This window comes from Quercus lobata, chromosome 5 (genome assembly GCF_001633185.2).
Source record: "Quercus lobata isolate SW786 chromosome 5, ValleyOak3.0 Primary Assembly, whole genome shotgun sequence".
Taxonomy (NCBI): domain Eukaryota; kingdom Viridiplantae; phylum Streptophyta; class Magnoliopsida; order Fagales; family Fagaceae; genus Quercus; species Quercus lobata.
Window position 1 is genome coordinate 18,080,702 of NC_044908.1, and position 18,466 is coordinate 18,099,167.

At 36.9% G+C, this 18,466-nt stretch overlaps 1 protein-coding gene across 4 annotated transcripts; it reads left to right on the top strand.

Moving 5' to 3' along the window:
* The first annotated feature begins 1,308 nt into the window (after window positions 1-1,308).
* On the top strand, window positions 1,309-17,956 carry LOC115991787 (mediator of RNA polymerase II transcription subunit 6-like). 4 transcript variants are annotated; one of them, XR_004092335.1, is made up of 7 exons: window positions 1,309-1,655; window positions 2,187-2,238; window positions 3,231-3,290; window positions 14,038-14,195; window positions 14,717-14,786; window positions 16,514-16,619; window positions 17,487-17,956. XR_004092335.1 is itself a non-coding variant. In XM_031115707.1 (5 exons), exons 3-5 carry the CDS (start codon window positions 14,058-14,060, stop codon window positions 16,588-16,590), a joined length of 285 nt encoding a protein of 94 aa, XP_030971567.1. In that variant the 5' UTR covers window positions 1,309-1,655; window positions 2,187-2,238; window positions 14,038-14,057; the 3' UTR covers window positions 16,591-16,676. The 4 variants fall into 4 exon arrangements, 1 of the variants encoding a protein (XP_030971567.1); XR_004092333.1 differs by lacking the exon at window positions 3,231-3,290; XR_004092334.1 differs by lacking the exons at window positions 3,231-3,290; window positions 17,487-17,956 and adding an exon at window positions 17,115-17,480.
* Window positions 17,957-18,466: the final 510 nt, after the last annotated feature.

Genomic DNA, 18,466 nt, shown 5'->3' on the forward strand with positions numbered 1-18,466 from the left:
TAATCAAGTGGAAGGTAATAAATAAGGAGAGGGAAAAAAAATGCGAGTATTAATTAGATAATAAGATAGAAAGTATTAACATTTAATGATATTTTTTCAATAATTAGATCTCTTAGAAATCTATGGCTTAAAAAATGTGTAGCTTTTATGGAGTTACATCATGTATAACTTGAACTTATCAATATATATATATATATATATTTGTTATAATATTACACTTTGAAATTTCAAAATATGGATTTATTTTCTAAAATTAAATATAATTTTTTTTTTAGTTCATTTGCTAGAAAAATGTTGATAATTTTTTTGAAGTGACACATTACCATGTCATGTGTATTATTTGATCCAATCAAATCATGATGCATGTTATTGACTATTCTACGTCAAATTTAATAGCCTAAAAAGTTTTAAATAATTAAAAGAAATTCTTTAAAATCTGAAATTGCATAAACTTAAAACAAAATGTAATAAAATAATAAAAATCCAAAGCAACTAATAAAAATTATTTTTTTTAAAAAAATTGAAATTTATTACTAAAGTAAAGAGAAGAACTACTAAAAATCCAATCTTTAGCTAGTAATTAGTAATCAAAAAAAAAAAAAAAAAAAAACCCCAACAAAGAATTTTCATAGCCCAAACGTAAATCTTCCTCCGTGCTCACTTTCCGAGGTACCCGCAAATACATCCACTATCTCGAAAGCTTGAGGGCCAACTTTGGTTAATGAAGATTTCGCAATAGTTTACACTTCACAATGTTCTTGGGCCGAATTCAAGCCCACTTGAGTTCAAGCACTTTTTCTTACATAATTACAGAGGCAAAAATGGCCCATTACCATCAATTTTGGAAATAATTTGCTCAGAAACACTGTTTCTGAACCATATAGCAATCTACCACTTTTTCGGGCCTATAGCGGCGTTTTCCTGAAAATTTTTTTTATAAGTCCCATAACAGGTTCAAGGGGCCCTATAGTGGCGTTTTTAAGCCCTATAGTGACGTTTTTGGTCCCTATAGCGGCGTTTTCCTGCAAAATTTTTTTGAAGTCCCATAACAGTTTCAAGGGGCCCTATAGTGGCGTTTTTAAGCCCTATAGTGACGTTTTTGGGCCCTATAGCGGCGTTTTCCTGCAAAATTTTTTTTATAAGTCCCCATAACAGGTTCAAAGGGCCCTATAGTGGCGTTTTTTAAGCCCTATAGTGACGTTTTCGGGCCCTATAGCGGCGTTTTCGGAACAAGTGGCATTTCGCTCTTTATTTCCGAAACAGCTAAATATTTCAAAAATTAATGCTAATGGGCCATTTTTGCCTAATTACAGATGGGTTTTCTCTGTTTCCCACTTTCTCTCAGTTTCTCTTCAGTCGAACCAAAGCTCCTCAAACTACTGAGAGAGAACCCTACGAGTGGGACTAATATATTACCATGGCGACGCTGCCGGTGGCTGGTGGTCCGGCAATGAACCCGGAGGTTCTAACGGCGGTGGCTCCGGCACCGGGGACAGACATGTATGCTTCAAGGACCAGTTGTGGCTCAACACTAACCCTCTGGACCGAAACTTGGTGTTCGATTACTTTGCTCTCTCACCATTCTACGACTGGACTTGCAATAATGAGCAACTCCGCATGCGCTCCATTCACCCACTCGACCTGTCTCACCTCTCGTAAGTGGCCAACTTTATGAGTTTATTTCTACTTTTTGTCCAATTTGTAATTGTGGGTATGTGTTTGATTTGGTTGGATTTGTAGTTTTAGAAGCTTTGCTGGGGTATTTTGGCACATGGGTTTGCTTTGCTTTTTGTATTTTTTTGAAGTTTTGAGTGTTGCTCATTTGGTTGCTGAGTAAAGGGAGCAAGAAAATGTGATAAATTTGGATACTTTGATTTGGTGGAAGTGTAGTTTAGAATTTTGTTGCGGTTTTGATTTTGGGGTCTGTGAGGTTATGTAAGTTTTTGAGTGGTGCCCATTTGGTTGTTGAATGAACGGGTGAATAAAAAGTTATAGATTTTGAATTGTTTCCTTGTTCTTCTTATGGTGTTTGATTAGATATTTAGGATGGAATTAGGGAAAGGGGTAAAATGCAAGGGGAAATCTTTCTTTTGGAGTTTTAAGATAATAAGGCAATTTTTGAGAATATTGTTTTAAAATTTGGTTGTGAAATTCATTGACTCGGATCTTTTTTTATTTGGAAATAGGATAATGAACTTTGAAAGTGATGGCAAAGGGGAGAACTGCCCACGAGCTCAAGTGAGTAAAAATAATTTTAATCCATTTCATAGCTAATGTATCAAAAATCCAGAGAAAACTTGGAGAAGAAAATATCTAGAAACTGATCTTTTGCATTAAGCTTAACCAAAGGAATACAAAGCTCTGTTCCAATATTTATACAGCAAACTAACCGACTCATGTACACGTGTAAATAGGAAATTACAATATGATACATTAAACTACTGTCGTACCCCTAAAGATGGGGCGAAGATATAAATGACACCTATCTTGCTTAGTAGCTTTGAAAACTGTTGTATATTCCAAGGGCTTTAGTAAATATGTCTGCTAATTGAAATCTTGTTGATATGTGGAAGGTTTTAATGAAACCACTTTGAACTCTTTCTCTCACAAAGTGGCAATCCACTTTAATATGCTTGGTTCTCTGATGCAGGGTCATTAAGAAGTTCAGCACTATAATAGGTTTCTTGATGAATTTTTGAATAAAGATTGATGTTTAAGAATTTAGGTTAGAAAGAATGAATGTTGATGGTTGTGGGGCTGAAATAGGGGATAAACAGAAAATAACATAAATAAAACACTAGGCAATCACACCTAGTTCTTCCTAAGCAAACACTAGACGCTATATTTATCCTTTTCTTTGTAGTTCTTGGACTCTAAATAACCTATTCCTAGAATGAATAGGAATACTAATAATAATTAAATAAAAGACTTAATAATATGTAAACATAAAATAAGACTCATGGGCCTTTGGTACAGCCAAAGACAGCCCATTCCAGATTTCTGGAAATTACCAAATTGCCCTTATTCTAATAGAACTTAATTAAAACTGATCCAGCAGCTTCTCAACCTAAAAGACTCAATACTAATAACTAAAATGACCTATCAAAGGTGCTAAGAGGGTCCAACATCAAAACTGGACCACAATTCTTGAATATTGGTGTATTTAATCTTCTTTTTCCTTGAGCTCTTCCTTGTCCCCATCATTCTCTCATGAAATATTGGGTTTGCAGCTATATGTAATGCTGTCTGACTATCACAGTACGGCAAGATAGATTGTGGATGTGGAATTTGTAAGTCTCTTAATCATATCACTTCACAAGCTGTAGCTGTCATTGCTCGATATTCAGCTTCAGCTGAAGATTTAAATGATTTGTTGTTTCTTTGTTCTCCATGAAACTAAAAAGTTACCAATGAAGACAGAGTACCCAGTAAGAGATTATCTTGTGTCTGGACAGCTTGCCCAGTCAGAATCAGTTTAGGCCTTAATGTGTAAAGCTGAATTTGCATCAAAGAAGATTCCTTGTCCTGGACACTCTTTAAGGTACTGAGAACTCTATAGGCATGTAAGTGGGGTAGCCTAGGCTTATCCATGAACTGATTCAACCAGTGAACACTATAGTTCAGATCAGGTCTGGTTAGAGTGAGATATAGCAGTTTACCAACAATTCTTCTATACATGGAAGGATCCTTAAGTAGTTCACCTTCATACTAATTACTTAGAGAGTTTACACTTTTGTTACATTGGAGTCTTCAATGTTTTGGATCTAAATGCGCCTGCTTCTACTATGAGCTCTAGTGTATATTTTCTTTGACACAATGAAATCCCTTTTGAAGATCTAGCCACCTCCAATCCAAGAAAGTACTTTAAGGAACCAAGACACACTCCCCTTTTTCTCTATCATCATGGTGAAGAGAGGCTCGGCTACCTCAAATTAATTAGATAATTTTCCATACAACTTTTTCTCGCTTTGATCAGTATGGGTGGGATTCGTAGTTTTTTCATTGAATTTAAGCTTTTTCAATTGGTGGTTGAGGAAGGAGGAAATTTTTTCTCATTATGTATTTTTGAACGGGACAAACACTTCATGAAGTCTGTATTCATGGGCAAGAATGCAGCGTTATGGCTGATGAAGAATATAGAACACATTATGGTTGGAATCAATCCCAAACAGTTTTTTACGCTTAGGGAAGGAGATATTGCGTACACTTTGCAGTGGGGATCAAACTCTTTTGGTTAGTTCCTTTTAGTGTCTGAACTCAAAGTTGGCGGGCGTCAAAGGTCTGTCATAATCCCTGGAGGCAAAGCACAAAATGGTTGGAAGGTCTTTGGGCTTGAATTGAGGAAGATGTTGGAACTTGACCAATATGCTTTAGGTTGTTCAGGCCAGGTCTCGGCCACAGAGGAGAATGTCAGGGTTTCATCCCTCTCCGACTTTTGTCGAGACATTGAAGGGTCAGGTGCAGTCAAGGGATGTGATTCAGTCACAACATATTACAACCAAGGATAAAGATAAGAATATGATTCAAGAGGAGTTTGTGGAGAAGAGGCAAAATTAGTCAAGGGGGTTACTGGCGATGAATCCAAAACTTACAGGTGCTAAGGTGGGGGATATTTTGGCGGGCAAGCCTGGTACGATAGTGGTGGGAGGAGGGGATAGGAGGGATTAGTCCATTAATGTGGATACTAATTTAGGAGAGAAAATCCCGATAGAAAATAGGAAACGATTCCCATTAAGTTTCAGTTCGAATTCAAAATCAAATGAAAATGGGAAGGGGAGTGATGTTAGGAGATCATGCTGGATAGGGAGTGTATTAATTGTGGAGGTTGATGAGGATTGGGATAGCACTAAAGGGGGAGTAAAAATTTTTAAATGGGTAGCACGGGCCTCTATAGAACTTGGCAAGTGTAAGTTGGGTTTGGGCCCTAACCAGTTGTTAGCCCAACAGACATTTAGTACTTCCAGTTTAGGCCCAAGTACCACAAGCCCAAACTCTTTTGAGCTTGAGGAGTGCTCCAAAGATTCCATAGGGCCTTGTTTCTCTGCCCTTGGTGTCGAGAAGGTTAGGTAGAGCCCTTTGGTGCCTTCGACGAATTCTGTGGTGCCGGCACTGGTGGCTGGATGTCTCATGATGCCACAGAAGTCACGGGTTGAGGCCGAGAAGGCTAGAAAGAGTCTCTTAGTGCCTTTGCTGAGTATTGTTTTGCCGATATAGGTGGCGCGATGCATCGTGATGCCTCAAAAGGATTGTGATGAGGCTGAGAAGGCTAGAGAGAGCCTTTCAGTGTCTTCGACGAGTGTTGTGACGCCGACACAAGTGGTACACTGACCCGCTAAGCCTCGGAAAGTTTGTTGTGACGCCGAGAAGGATGAAGAGAGTCCTTTGGTGTCTTCGGTGAGTATAGAATTGTCGGAAAAGGTGACACACTATCTCAAGAAGCCTCAGAAGAAGGTAGAGAGTGTCATCAGTGATAGAATTTGTGCTTTTGGCTTCAAGTTGATGAATGGAGGATTGGTTTCGACAGTTCTATGGTTGTCGAACCTCATCTTGTTGTCGCGATTGGTTAGCCCTTCTTTCTCTGATCTTCTTATGGGGTTGTTAAGAGTTGGTCTTTCAAGCTTGGTAGATATGGGTGGGGAGGCAAATGCAATGTTTCATGTAGATTCTCTTAGCCTACTTGGGGTTTTCTTTTTAGCGGTAGATGCAATAGTTTTATTTATCAGTGGGTTTTGGTGAGAGTGAGGAATTTTCAAATTGTGCTTCTCTGAAGATTATTGCTCCAAATGGGTTGACTACTTTGGTAGAACATGAGGGGGTCTAAGGTTTTGAGTTTTGAGGCTAAGTTGAATATTTTTGGATGGGTGAAGCACAGAATTCTTGGTTTCAGTAAATTGGATGGGCTTTCTATGAGCCGTCATGAGAAACTATGCATTGCTCTTTTACAAAGGCTGGAATCTGAGATGGAGGCAGCCAATGTGTTACATAGGGAAGTCAGTGGTAATCAAAAAGTTGTTAAATTTAAGAACAAGGGAAGAAGAGAGCTAAGAAATTTGGTCTCTTCTGTGAATTATGATGGGAGATAGAATTTTTAATTGGTGCTTCTGTCAGTAGCTGGGAGACTCTAGTTGTTATGAAGCTAAAAATGATTTCATGGAATGTTAGAGGTTTAAATGATCATCAGAAACGTTTGGTAGTGAAAAATTTGTTATGGGAGTGGAAGTGTGACGTAGTATGTTTACAGGAGACGAAGATTGCTAGGATGGATAGACAAATGGTTTGTAGTTTGTGGAGTTGTTTGTGTGTGGATTGGGTTGCTTTGGAGGTGGATCAGACTACTGGTGGGGTATTGATTATGTGGGATAAGAGGGCTTTGGAAAAGATGGAGGCCATGGTTGGTTCTTTCTCAGTATCGGTTAAGTGGCAAGGGGTGGTAGATGGTTTTATATGGGCATGCTTAGGGGTTTATGGCCCAAATGATAACAATGAGAGGGGACACGTGGGATTAGTTGGTCGATATTCAACAATATTGGAGGATACCGTGGTGTTGTTTTGGAGACTTTAATATTGTACGGTTTCCAAGTGAATGTTTGGGTGGGACACTTCTAACTCTGGCTATGGAAAGATTCTCTGAATTTATTGAGGACCTTAATTTGATTGACTTGCCGTTGGAAGGAGGTAGCTATACTTGGTCTAGTGGTACAGATCAACCATCAATGTCTAAGATTGATAGAGCTTTGATCACTCATGATTGGGAGGAACACTACTTGGATGTTATTCAAAGGATTTTAACTCGTCTCATTTTAGATCATAGTCCAATTCTTTTGGAGGCAAGGGGAATGGTGAGGGCGAAGAGTCCTTTTAGGTTTGGAAACATGTGGTTGAAGACAGATAGGTTTGTGGATAGAGTTCAATTCTTGTGAAATCAGCATTCATTTGTAGGTACACCTAGTTTTTTGCTTTCCAAGAAATTAAAGGCATTGAAAGAGGACATAATTCAGTGGAATCTTAGAGAGTTTGGTAATATAGATCGTCAAAAGAAACAATTGCTGGAGGAGTTGAAAATTTTAGATGCTAAGGAAGAGGAGCTTGGGTTCACTGATGGGGATAAATTTTATAGGGTAGATTTGAGGCCCCAGGTGGAGCATCTTCTCTCTTTGGAAGAAATTTTCTAAAGACAAAAATCTAGGATGTTATGTATTAAGGAAGGGGATAATAACACCAACTTCTTCCATAAGATGGCAAACTCCCATAGAAGGTATAATCATCTGAGGGTCTTGGAGGTAGATGGGTGGTTTTTGAGGAGGAATCCGAGGTAACTGCTCAGGTAGTACAGTTTTATAAAAATTTGTATAAGGAGTCTTAGGGGTGGAGGTCTTTTGTGGAGGGTTTGGAATTTGATTGTATTGGGGATATGGAGAGGGTTTGGCTTGAAAGGAAGTTTGAGAGAGGAGATTTTTCAAGTTGTAAGAGACTTGGAATGGGACAAAGCTCCAGGTTCAGATGGGTTTACTATGGCTTTTTATCGTCATTGTTGGAGAGTAGTGGAGAAAGATATCTTAGTAGTCTTTAAAGTGTTTTTTCAACATTTTAAGTTTGAAAAATCTCTTAATGTTACTTTCATTGCTTTAATTCCAAAAAAGAATGATGCCTCTAATATTAGAGATTTCCGGCCTATTAGCTTGGTGGGGAGTGCGTATAAAATCTTGGCTAAGGTTTTGGCAAATTGTCTGAGAATGGTTTTAGATCAGTTGATCTTTGAGACTCAGAATAGCTTTGTGGGTGGGAGACAAATCCTTGATTCGGTTCTTATTGCGAATGAATGTATTGATAGCTGAGTGAAGAGTCGGATGAGTCGGATGCTTGGGGTCATATGTAAATTTGATATTGAGAAAGCCTACGATAATGTGAATTGGGAGGCTTTTTTGGATTTGTTGAATAAAATGGGATTTGGGGTGAAGTGGTGTAAGTGGATTCACACTTGTATATCCACAGTTCAGTTTTTTGTTTTGATTAATAGGTCTTTAGTTGATTTTTTTGGTAGCTCAAGGGGTTTAAGACAAGGGGATCCGCTATCTCCTATGCTGTTTTTTATTATGATAGAGGTTTTCAGTAGGATGTTGAGAAGAGTGGAGGGAGTTGGCTTATTCCATGGTTTTAAAGTTAAGGGCAGGAGGGGTGGTGGGAAATGTGTTTCACATCTATTATTTGCAAATGATACTAGTCTATTTTGTGATTAAGATGTGGAGCAAATTCTTCATATTCGGTTGTTGTTACTTTGTTTTCAGGCTGTGATAGGTTTGAAGGTCAATGTGCAGAAGAGTGAAATGGTTCCAAAAGGGGAGGTAGATGATGTGCATGCTTTGGCTGAAATTTTGGGTTGCAGAGTTGGAACTTTGCCTATGTCTTATCTTGGCATGCCGTTGGGGGCTTCGCATAACTCTCCTTCAATTTGGAATCTTATCTTGGAAAAAATTGAGCTTAAGTTGGTTGGGTGGAAGAAGTTGTATTTGTCCAAGGGGGGTAGATTGACGCTACTCAAGAGTACATTATCTAGTCTTTCTACCTATTTTTATCGCTATTCACCATTTCTACTTATGTGCCTAATAGAATTGAAAAGTTGTAAAGGGATTTTCTATGGGGTGATAGCAAGACTCATTTGGTAAGATGGGATAAAGTTTGTGTGATTATAGCCAACAGTGTTTTAGGTATAAGGAAACTTACTACTTTCAATAAGGCCTTATTGGGGAAATGGCTATGGTGGTTTAAGAGGAGAATCGGCTGTGGAGGAGGGTGGTAGCTTCAAAGTTTGGGGAAGAGTGTTTTTTTTTTTTTTTTTTTTTGGGGGGGGGGGGGGGGAGGATGGACTTATAAGCTAGGTAGGGTAGTTCATAAGTGTGGTTTGTGGAGAGGTATTCATATGGGCTGGGAGGATTTTAGCAAAAATGCTAAGTTTGTTGTTGGATTGGGGAATAGAGTGAGATTTTGGCAAGATAGGTGGTATGGAGATCAACCTTTCCAATTGGCTTTCCCATGGCTATATAGTATTGCTATTGACAAGGAGACCTGTGTAGAAGCTTCTTTGTCAAGGTAGGGGGCGGAGGATAGAAGAATTTGGGATGTTCGTTTTATTCAGAAATTTAATGATTGGGAGATGGATGAAGGGCTGCATTTTCTTCATATCTTGGGAGCCAATACTCCAATGGATGTGGGGGACCGGACGAGATGGAAGTTGAAGTCTAATGGAAATTTTGACATCCGATCATATTATAACAAATTGCGGGATTCTCCGTCAGTTGTCTTTCCTTGGAAAGGTATATGGAGAGTTAAGGTTCATAGGAGTGTTTCTTTTTTCGTTTGGTGTGCAGCTTGGAATAAGATCCTAATGGATGATAACTTGAGATTGAGGGGCTTAGATTTTGTGGACTGGTGCATTATGTGTCGACACTGTGGGGAGACGGTGGACCACTTACTTCTTCATTGTGAGATAGCTTATCGGTTGTGGAGCTTTGTTTTTATAACTTTTGGATTGTCGTGTGTCATACCTAGATCAATTCCAGATTTGCTTTTTGGCTGGTGGAATTGGTTGGGGAAGCATTCATCTCAGATATGGAATTTAGTTCCGTTGTGCATACTATGATGTTTTTGGAAGGAACGGAATTGGCGGACTTTGAGGATTTGGATAGTTTCGGTGATCAGATATTTGCTTCTTTTAGTGAAACTCTTTTTGATTAGTCTTGGGCTTGGGGACTCACAACTAATTATTCTCTCCCTTCTTTTCTTAGCTCTCTTTCTCTTTTGTAATTAATCTGTTGCTTGGTTTTCTTTTATGTATTTTCTCTATTTTTTTTTTTCCTTCTTGTAATTTTTGGGTTTGCTTTGTGCTTTTCGTGCATAGAGTAGTCTTTCATACATATATCATTCTTACTTTCAAAAAAAAAAAAAGATCCTTCAACTTAAATTGATCATGAAGAAAACTCTTAACTGTTTTACAGCCACCAAATTATTGCTTGCCACCAATATGACATCCACATATACTAGGATAGCAAGAAAGGTGCCATTTTGATTCTTTGTAAACAATGAATAATCAGATTTGGACAGAGTGAATCCCCCGAGTTAGTATGGCGGCGGTGAGTTTGGCAAACAATTTCCTGCTCGCTTGCTTCAACCCATAGAATGATTTTGTCAATCTACATGGAGAAATGCATTGTTGACATCTAATTGAATGAGGTGCCAATTTTTAATTGCATCCAAGGCCAAAATGGTCCTCACAGTCACAAACTTAGCCACTGGTGAGAAGGTCTCAAGGTAGCCAAGGCCTTCTTGTTGGGTGAAACCCTTGGCAACAAGTGTTGTCTTATATCTTTCAATACTACCATCTGCATTGTATTTGGTTTTGTAAACCCACTTTGAACCTATAGGTTGTTTGTGGGGAAGGGGAGTGAGAACCCAAGTATTATTGGATTGCAAAGCTGAGATTTCAGCATCCATACCCTCTCCCCAATGAGAAGACTGAATAGCATGATGGTAAGTTGCTGGTTTAGTTTGGGAAGAGAGAGCTACAGTAAAGGCTTTATAGGATTGTGAGAGTTTGGAGTAGGAAAGATAATGGGAGATAGGATAGGATTGAGTTTCATTTGGAACCACAGTAGTTGGATTTGTAGCCAGGTCACAGTGGTAATCTTGGAGATATGTGGGAGCTGTGTGAGATCTAATAGATCTTCTAAGAACAGGTTGGTCGGGTTGGGCAGATGGTTCAGGTGGATTAAAGGTTCAGGTTGTGCAGGCGATGCATGTGGTATAAATGAGAGAATATCAGTGCTATGATTAGTATCAGGAATGGGAGCTGCAAGATCAAGATCAGAAACTGCAGGAACGTCTAAAGAAATGTCTGCAGAATTGGATGACAGAAATGAAGCCAAGGGAAAACTGAATATATCCTGAACTAAAGGCATAGAATAGACTTTTTGAAGGAGAAACATAGGACTGAGGGAATATATGTTCGTGAAAAATAAAATCTCTAGAGACGAGTTGTATTGGTGGAAAGGTCAAGTAATTTGTAACCTTTAACACCAAAAGGGTATCCAATAAATACACAAGTGTTAGCTATAGGATCAAATTTCAGTCTATGATTAGGAAGAGTAGATGCAAAACAAAGGCAGCCAAAAACCTTTAAATGAGAGTAGGATGGGATGGTTGGAAAAGAGGTTCATAGGGACTTCTATTGTTGAGTAATGGTGAAGGACTTCTGTTGATGAGAGGCACAGAAGTAAGATCACAGTCCACCCAAAAATGAATGGGAATGTTGGACTCAAACTTGAGAGCTCTAGCTACTGCAAGAAGATGTTGGTGTTTTCTTTCCACAACAGAGTTTTGTTGTGGGGTACCAACACAGCTATGTTGATGAAGGGTTCCTTGAGGAGCCAAAAAGGTTTTGAGTTCAAACTCAGGTGCATTGTCTGATCTAAGAGACTTAATTTTGCAATGAAATTGAGTTTCAACCATTGTAAAAAATGTCTCTAACAGAAATTTAGCGTCAAAATTATGCTTCATCAAATAAACCCATATTGTTCTAGTGCAATCATCAACAATAGTCAAGATATATCGAAAACCAGCTAATGTGGGAACTGAAAAAGGACCCCAAGTATCAATATGTATAAAATCAAAAGGGAATTTGCACAAATGTTTTACATTAGGAAATGGGAGTCTGTTTCACTTGGCCAAAGGACATATATCGCATACAAGACCAGCATTATTAACAGCATTCAACTGAGGTACAGTGAAAGATAAAAAAAACTAGATGAGACCAGAAAGGTTGTCCCAACCTTGAATGCCAATGTTTACATACAGATGGCTTATTGGAAAAAGCAGAAAAGGACTAAGAAGAAACATTGGCAGAAGATTTCAAGGAGTGTGCAGGAACATTGGAAGATAAGCATGTCTTGGGCAAAGGAAATTGAAGGATTTTTGAATGAATTTCCAAAACATATAAGCTTCCCTTTTCTTTACCCAATCCAATCTTTTTTTTTTTTTTTTCCAATTTTGCAGGTCCTGAATGAAACATAATGTGTCCAAAAATATATGGCAACAAGACAAGGTCTTGGTCAATTTATGAAACAGAAATTAGATTGAATGAAAAAGAAGGAATGCAAAGAACATTGGTTAAAGTCAAGGTAGATGTAATATGGATAGTCCCTATATGAGTGACTACAGCAGTTTGACCATTTGGTAGTTTAACACTAAGGTGAGAAACTGAACTGACAGTAGTGAAAAGGGACATGGAATTGACCATATGATCTATTGCACCTGTATCCAAAATCCAATCATTAGCAGACATGAGCGAATGCTGGGAAAATGTAGTAGAGAAAACTGAGTGTTCAAATTTTTTGGAATACCTGACATGTGCAGAAAAGGATTATAGCCTTCAGTGGAGACTTGATTAACAAGATTGGCAGATGTGGAAGAATTCTCAGGTTGAAAGTTACCAATTTTGGCTTGAGCATTCAGAAAGGCCATCAATTCTTGGCATGAACTCTGAGATAACCTTGGTGCTGAAAACTGCCTTGGAGATGCAAATTGTGAAGCAGCCTCATTTGATCGAGTCTGCATAGATGATACTTGATTGACCTGTGAGGATTGCCAAGATTTTCTACCTTTGCTACAAAATCCTGGTGGATAACCATGGAGTTTCTAGTATTTGTCTACTGTGTGGTTTTCAATCCACGGTGAGTGCATCCAGGTTTGTCTTTGTTTTTCAAACTTTCCAGAGGTATTATTCTTGGAATTAGAATTCTCAAATCTGGAATTATAGTTCTCAGATTAGCTCAACAAGGCTGCAGGCTCAACTGACACAGTAGTGGTTGGAAATCCAACAGCTCTCTGTTTCTCTTCTTGATGAACAAGAGAGAAAAATTTGCTAATTGTAGGCATAGGCCCCATTAATAAGATCATCCAATCCCATTAGGAATTGCAAAACATACTCTTGATGGAAAATTTCATGAATATCCTTTGTAACCCCACATGGACATATAGGTAAATTACGGTAACTAGCCAGTTCTTCCCAAAGAGACTTGAGGTTTGTGAACTATGCACTAACTGAGGATTGTTTCTGATTCAAGGAAGCAATGGCTTTCTTCAATTCAAAGATTCTTGGCCTGTTCTTCTGAGTGAACCTATCCTTCAGATCTAGCCACACTTCGCAAGCTGTGCTTGCATAAATTTCACTGTTGCCAATCTCTTTGGAAATTGAGATCAAGATCCATGACAGCACCAAATTGTTGCATCTTCTCCAAGCCCAGAAGTTTGGAACACTTGAATCCAATGGTTAGTGTTAAAAGCATTATTCTGCTCCAGGTAGGATAATTGTCACCAATCAAAAGCTGAGAACCCAAGACATTTCCTGGATTATCTCCACTTTGAAGCAGATAAGGATTGGTAGAATCATCTCTGGTTGTTCCTGAAGCAGAACTAGAATTGAGATTGGAAATAGAATTTGCATTCAAATTGTTGGTGTTGGGATTAGCATCGGATGCCAAGGAAATAGCTTGAGAATGAAGAAGATATTGACACTAAGAGGTGAGGCTTAATGCAACCTCTGATACCATATAAAAAAAATCTAGAGAGAAATCTTAGAGAAGAAAATATCTAGAAACTGATCTTTTGCATTGAGCTTAACCAAATGATACAAAGCTCTGTTCCAATATTTATACAGCAAACTAACTGACTCATGTACACGTGTAAATTACAATTTGATACATTACTAATCACCCTTAAGGTTATATTAGTCTTCTAGGAAGAGCTTCAACTACTTTCATATAGCAGAAAACTAATCTTCCTCCTTTAATATAATGGTGGTTAGCATGAGTAACCAAAAACTTCTGTTGTTTTTCAGTTATTTTTATGTGAGGTGATAGTAACTTTTTGAACTTATGGAGATCCCATTTTAAAGGCAATATTAAAGATTTTGGTTCATGTGGCAGGCCAGCCCCAACTGTTTAAAGTATGGCACAGTTAAAGATTGTTATTGTTTTTATTGAACAGAAAAATGACAGTATGAAGTTATGGAGCCCCATTTATTTGTCATCCGCAAGCAAAAGAGGGATGGTCCTGAAAAAGTTACACCAATGCTGACTTACTATATTTTGGATGGTTCAATTTACCAAGCGCCGCAGCTTTGTAATGTTTTTGCTGCTCGAATTGTAAGTTCCTTTTTCTTTTTCTTTTTTAAACATCTCTTTGCTCACTGATATTCTTGAAACTATAGACAATGTTAGTATGTCAGCACTAATTTGAATAAAATATACATTGGTAACTTTTGGGATATGATGAAAATCTCAGTTTCCTAAGAGCAAAAGATTTCAAATTCATACTTAGGGTATGCGCTGGACATATGGAAGCCAAAGTTAGTCACTCTTCTCCCGATGAGCTATAGCTCAACTGGCACTACCCTCACTTGTAATAATGGATGGAGGGAAAGGTTATGGGTTAAAGACCCATTGGGTGCGTACTTACCAAAAAAAAAAAAATTGTCACTATTTGTTATTGTAGAATATGTAGTAAATGTCATTGCAGAGGCCAGATAGTGATACAGCAGAATATTGGATGTTTACATCCTGCTTATAATACTAGAAAGACTGCATTGAAAATATTCTTCATAGTTTTTTATTTTAATTTTAGAAAAATAACCTTCATATGATATTGATTATGTACTCTGTTGCAGAGCCGGTCTCTTTATCATATATCCAAAGCTTTTACTATTGCTGCTTCAAAGTTGGAGAAGATTGGATATGGTAACTGCTTGTTACATACTTTGCTTCTTTTCATCATGTTCCCTGCCTCCAAAATGGACATTTCTCCTTGTTTGTTTTTGCCAAAATTATTTTCAATTATCAAAGGTATAAGTAAATTTTAAATTCTTGCCACTCCTTGATTCCAAAAAAAAAAAAAAAAAGTTGTTTACATTAGATATCAAAGAAGGACATTACTGTAAAAGCCAAAGTTTAACTCAATGCATTTATTGACCTATTGTTTATCTATAGTGTCTTTTTCAAAAAGAAAATTCATCTTGGGATGGCGTATGTGCTTTTGACCTTTTGTGTTAGTATAAGATCTTGGTTTTTGGAGGTGCATTGCTTAAACTGTTAAGAATCTTCTTCTTCTTCTTTTATGTGCATTGCTTTTGACCTTTTATGTGCTTTCACATTGTTACTAAAAGTTGTTCATTTTTATTTTATCTAATATACCTACAACTAAGCTGTACAAAGTTGAAAGGCCTCGTAGAAAGCAATAAATATGTTTAATACCCCCATAATCTTACTAAGAGTTGTTAATTTTTATTGTATCTAATACCCCTATAATCTTTCCAGATTAAAAGAGAAATGTCTTGTTTGGATACGCTATGTTCTCATAACATGGCCTTGGGGGATTTTAAGTAAGCAATAGATCTTGGTGTTGTCAAGTTGTACCTTTGATCCCTGATTTTGCTGGATGTTGGGGCACTGGGGAGAAGAAGAGTAGGACTGATTGAAAACATTTGAAACAAACAATTCTCTAATTAACTCGTATTTACTTACTTTTATGTAACAGTTGGGCTAGGGCCTGAATTTTGGGAACTGAACCTCTGATTTTGCAACTAATATTTTCGTTATAGATCACTGTTTGATAGTTTCAAGTATCGCTTAATTATGGTAATCATTACAGCTTTACCTCATGTTTCATTATTGAGATTTGTTATAATGAATATGAGAATCTTGGTTGTGTTATTGCAAGTTCCTTATGGATTGAGAGATTTATAGAGGAATAGTCACTAATGAACAAACTCAACAAAGCCTTTCAATTTAGGGCCTTCGTTGTTTAGTTATAGGTCGTTTGGTCTTAACCCCTCCTGATTGCACATCTAACTTTAATATTTTGACGGTGTAATCATTGATTTTTACCTGTACTGGCTCAAACATGTGTCCAACATTCTCCTGTCTGATTGGTGCAGTATCTGGTGTCTATGTTGATTCATTTCTTATTTCACCTTTTATTGTCTTACCTTCTAATAATCTTGTTAGATAAGTAATAAAATTTAATTGAAAAGTGCAAAAAAAGGGGCTGAAATTAAACAGCCTTGGTTAGAATCTTGGCAATCTTGTGTCTAAAGCATGGGTGGCTGGCTTGGTTGTATTATGATATCAAAGATAACAGATATCCAGCCTTGATAATTCTATAAATGATGATTTTTTTTTTTTTTTTTTCAAAACTTCAATTCTTCAAATGTTAGAAGGGTTTTGTTTGAACTCCAGTGCCCTAGGCGGCAAAGCCCTTTTACTCTTTTTTAAATACATTTTTATTACATCTAATAGAAGAAGAGGAAGTCTTTTGCCATCAATCTCTCTCTGTCTCTCTATGTGCATAGGAACATGTGCATTTATACAATTACCATATGATTTAATTGTGGTCTTTTCTCTTTTAAATTTGTGTTAATTATCTTTTTCTTATCATGTTGATTTGTTTGTTGTCCTTCCTGATGCAGTTGATGTTGATGAGAGTGTAGCCTTGGAATCAAAGGTTGCTAAAGAGACAATTGATTTAAGGAAGTTAAGCGAATAGATCATATACTTGCATCCTTGCAACGAAAGGTAAATTCTGTATATCTCTAGAAATTTTCCTCCATGTTATTCACTGAAGTTTTATTTATTTATTTATTTATTTACTTTTTGTGGGAAGAGGGGGGGGTGTTGGTGGGCATTACCATAGAAGTGAAATGATTAGATAGCTGAGATACTTGTGACTATTTCAAATCTATGCTTGAAATCAATTCAATTGAATAGCCTTTGCATTACAGTGTATTTGAGTCAGTGGTAAATGTAACCATCAAGGCATTTGCATACTTCTTATCTTTTATTATGGGAAGAATCATTTTTCCCGTTAACTTTTTTCCATTGGCTAATTGAAATCCTGACAAAACTATAGCTATATATGGAAGCAGAATCTAATAATGCAATACTATGATTGTGGGATTATGATTCTTACAATTGGATAAGTTAGGTCTCAGTTTGGTTAGAAGTCAGATATATTTTCAAGGAATGTAAATTTAATTGCTTGTCAAACATTTGTACCTCTGCCACCACCAGCTCCTCCGCCACCACCAGCTCCAGAAGGTTATGTTCCTCCTGCCAGTGCAGACACAGAGAAAGCACCCGAAGTGCAGCAATCTGGAGAAGTACAACCTCCTCCAGTTGATCCCATTATTGATCAAGGTCCTCCTAAAAGAATGAAATTTTGAATAACATCCGTTTCCCTGACTTAAATGTCAACTAACACACTAACAGCATTTTCTTTATATGTTTATTTATCTTTTAAACCTTAATACTGAAAGTTCCGTCTATAAAATTTACTTTCATAAAATGTGTAAATCATTCTAATCAGTTTTGTAGGAACATGAACATTGTAGTCGTTTGACATGAACATGAATGCTAATTAACATTTCTACATTTGATGACTAGGTAAAGCATTTTACATACAGCTGGTCAAATTAGATTGAAAAGGATCAGGGATATACAACATGTGCAATTTGTTCAATCAGTTCCATTCAACTCCAAGCAAGTGTTCGGTACTTTTTTTCTTTTTTAAGTGTTTCCAATTCCTCTCTCTCTCCCCCCACCCCCTATTTGAGCTAAGAAGGTATTAAATTGGTGTGAGATGTGTAGGATTAATATTGATTTTATTGTTTTAGGTGATGAGAAGGTTCTTTCTTTTCTTTTTTTGGATTGATAATGATAGTTCATATATGGAGGTTAAAGTTAATGTATATAGGAGAGGTATTCATGTCAATGGTGGGATTGAGCGTATAGTATCCTTTTGTGGTTGTTGCATGGCTACTGGAGTAGATAACTTAGATCGGTACAAATAAAAAAAAAAAATAAAAAAAAAAGGGTTTTCTGGGTTAGCTCCTATGTTGCTAGTTCGACCCAAAATGATATTGACCCTTCCAAACTGAATATTAATGTGGTACTTAAAACTTAGAAAGGTCATCTTTTGCCAATAACTAGTACCTCTCGATCTTTAGACGATAATATCTTAGGTTCAAATAGTTTCACCTCAATTATTAAATTATTAAAAAAAACGCAAAAAAAATCATCCTTTTCTTTTTCATAAGTAATTATTAAATGGCTAGATTATCTCTTGGTCCCTATAGCTTTTCCATCATTATTATTTGGGTTTCTCATATATCATAATTGTATAAAAATTATCCATGTGACATTTAACTTCTCATGGTTAATTGATTTTAATCGAATGATCACATGGATAAGTATTCTAACATTGAAGGTATTAATTATTAATTTAGCTCCAAGTTGGAGTTATCTCTTCAAATCCATCATGTGACAATTTAAAAAACTGTTTATATATTTTTAAAAACTATTTATGTGTATTTAAACATCTCATATGATTCATTTAAAAATTCAAGTGACTAAAACTACATATA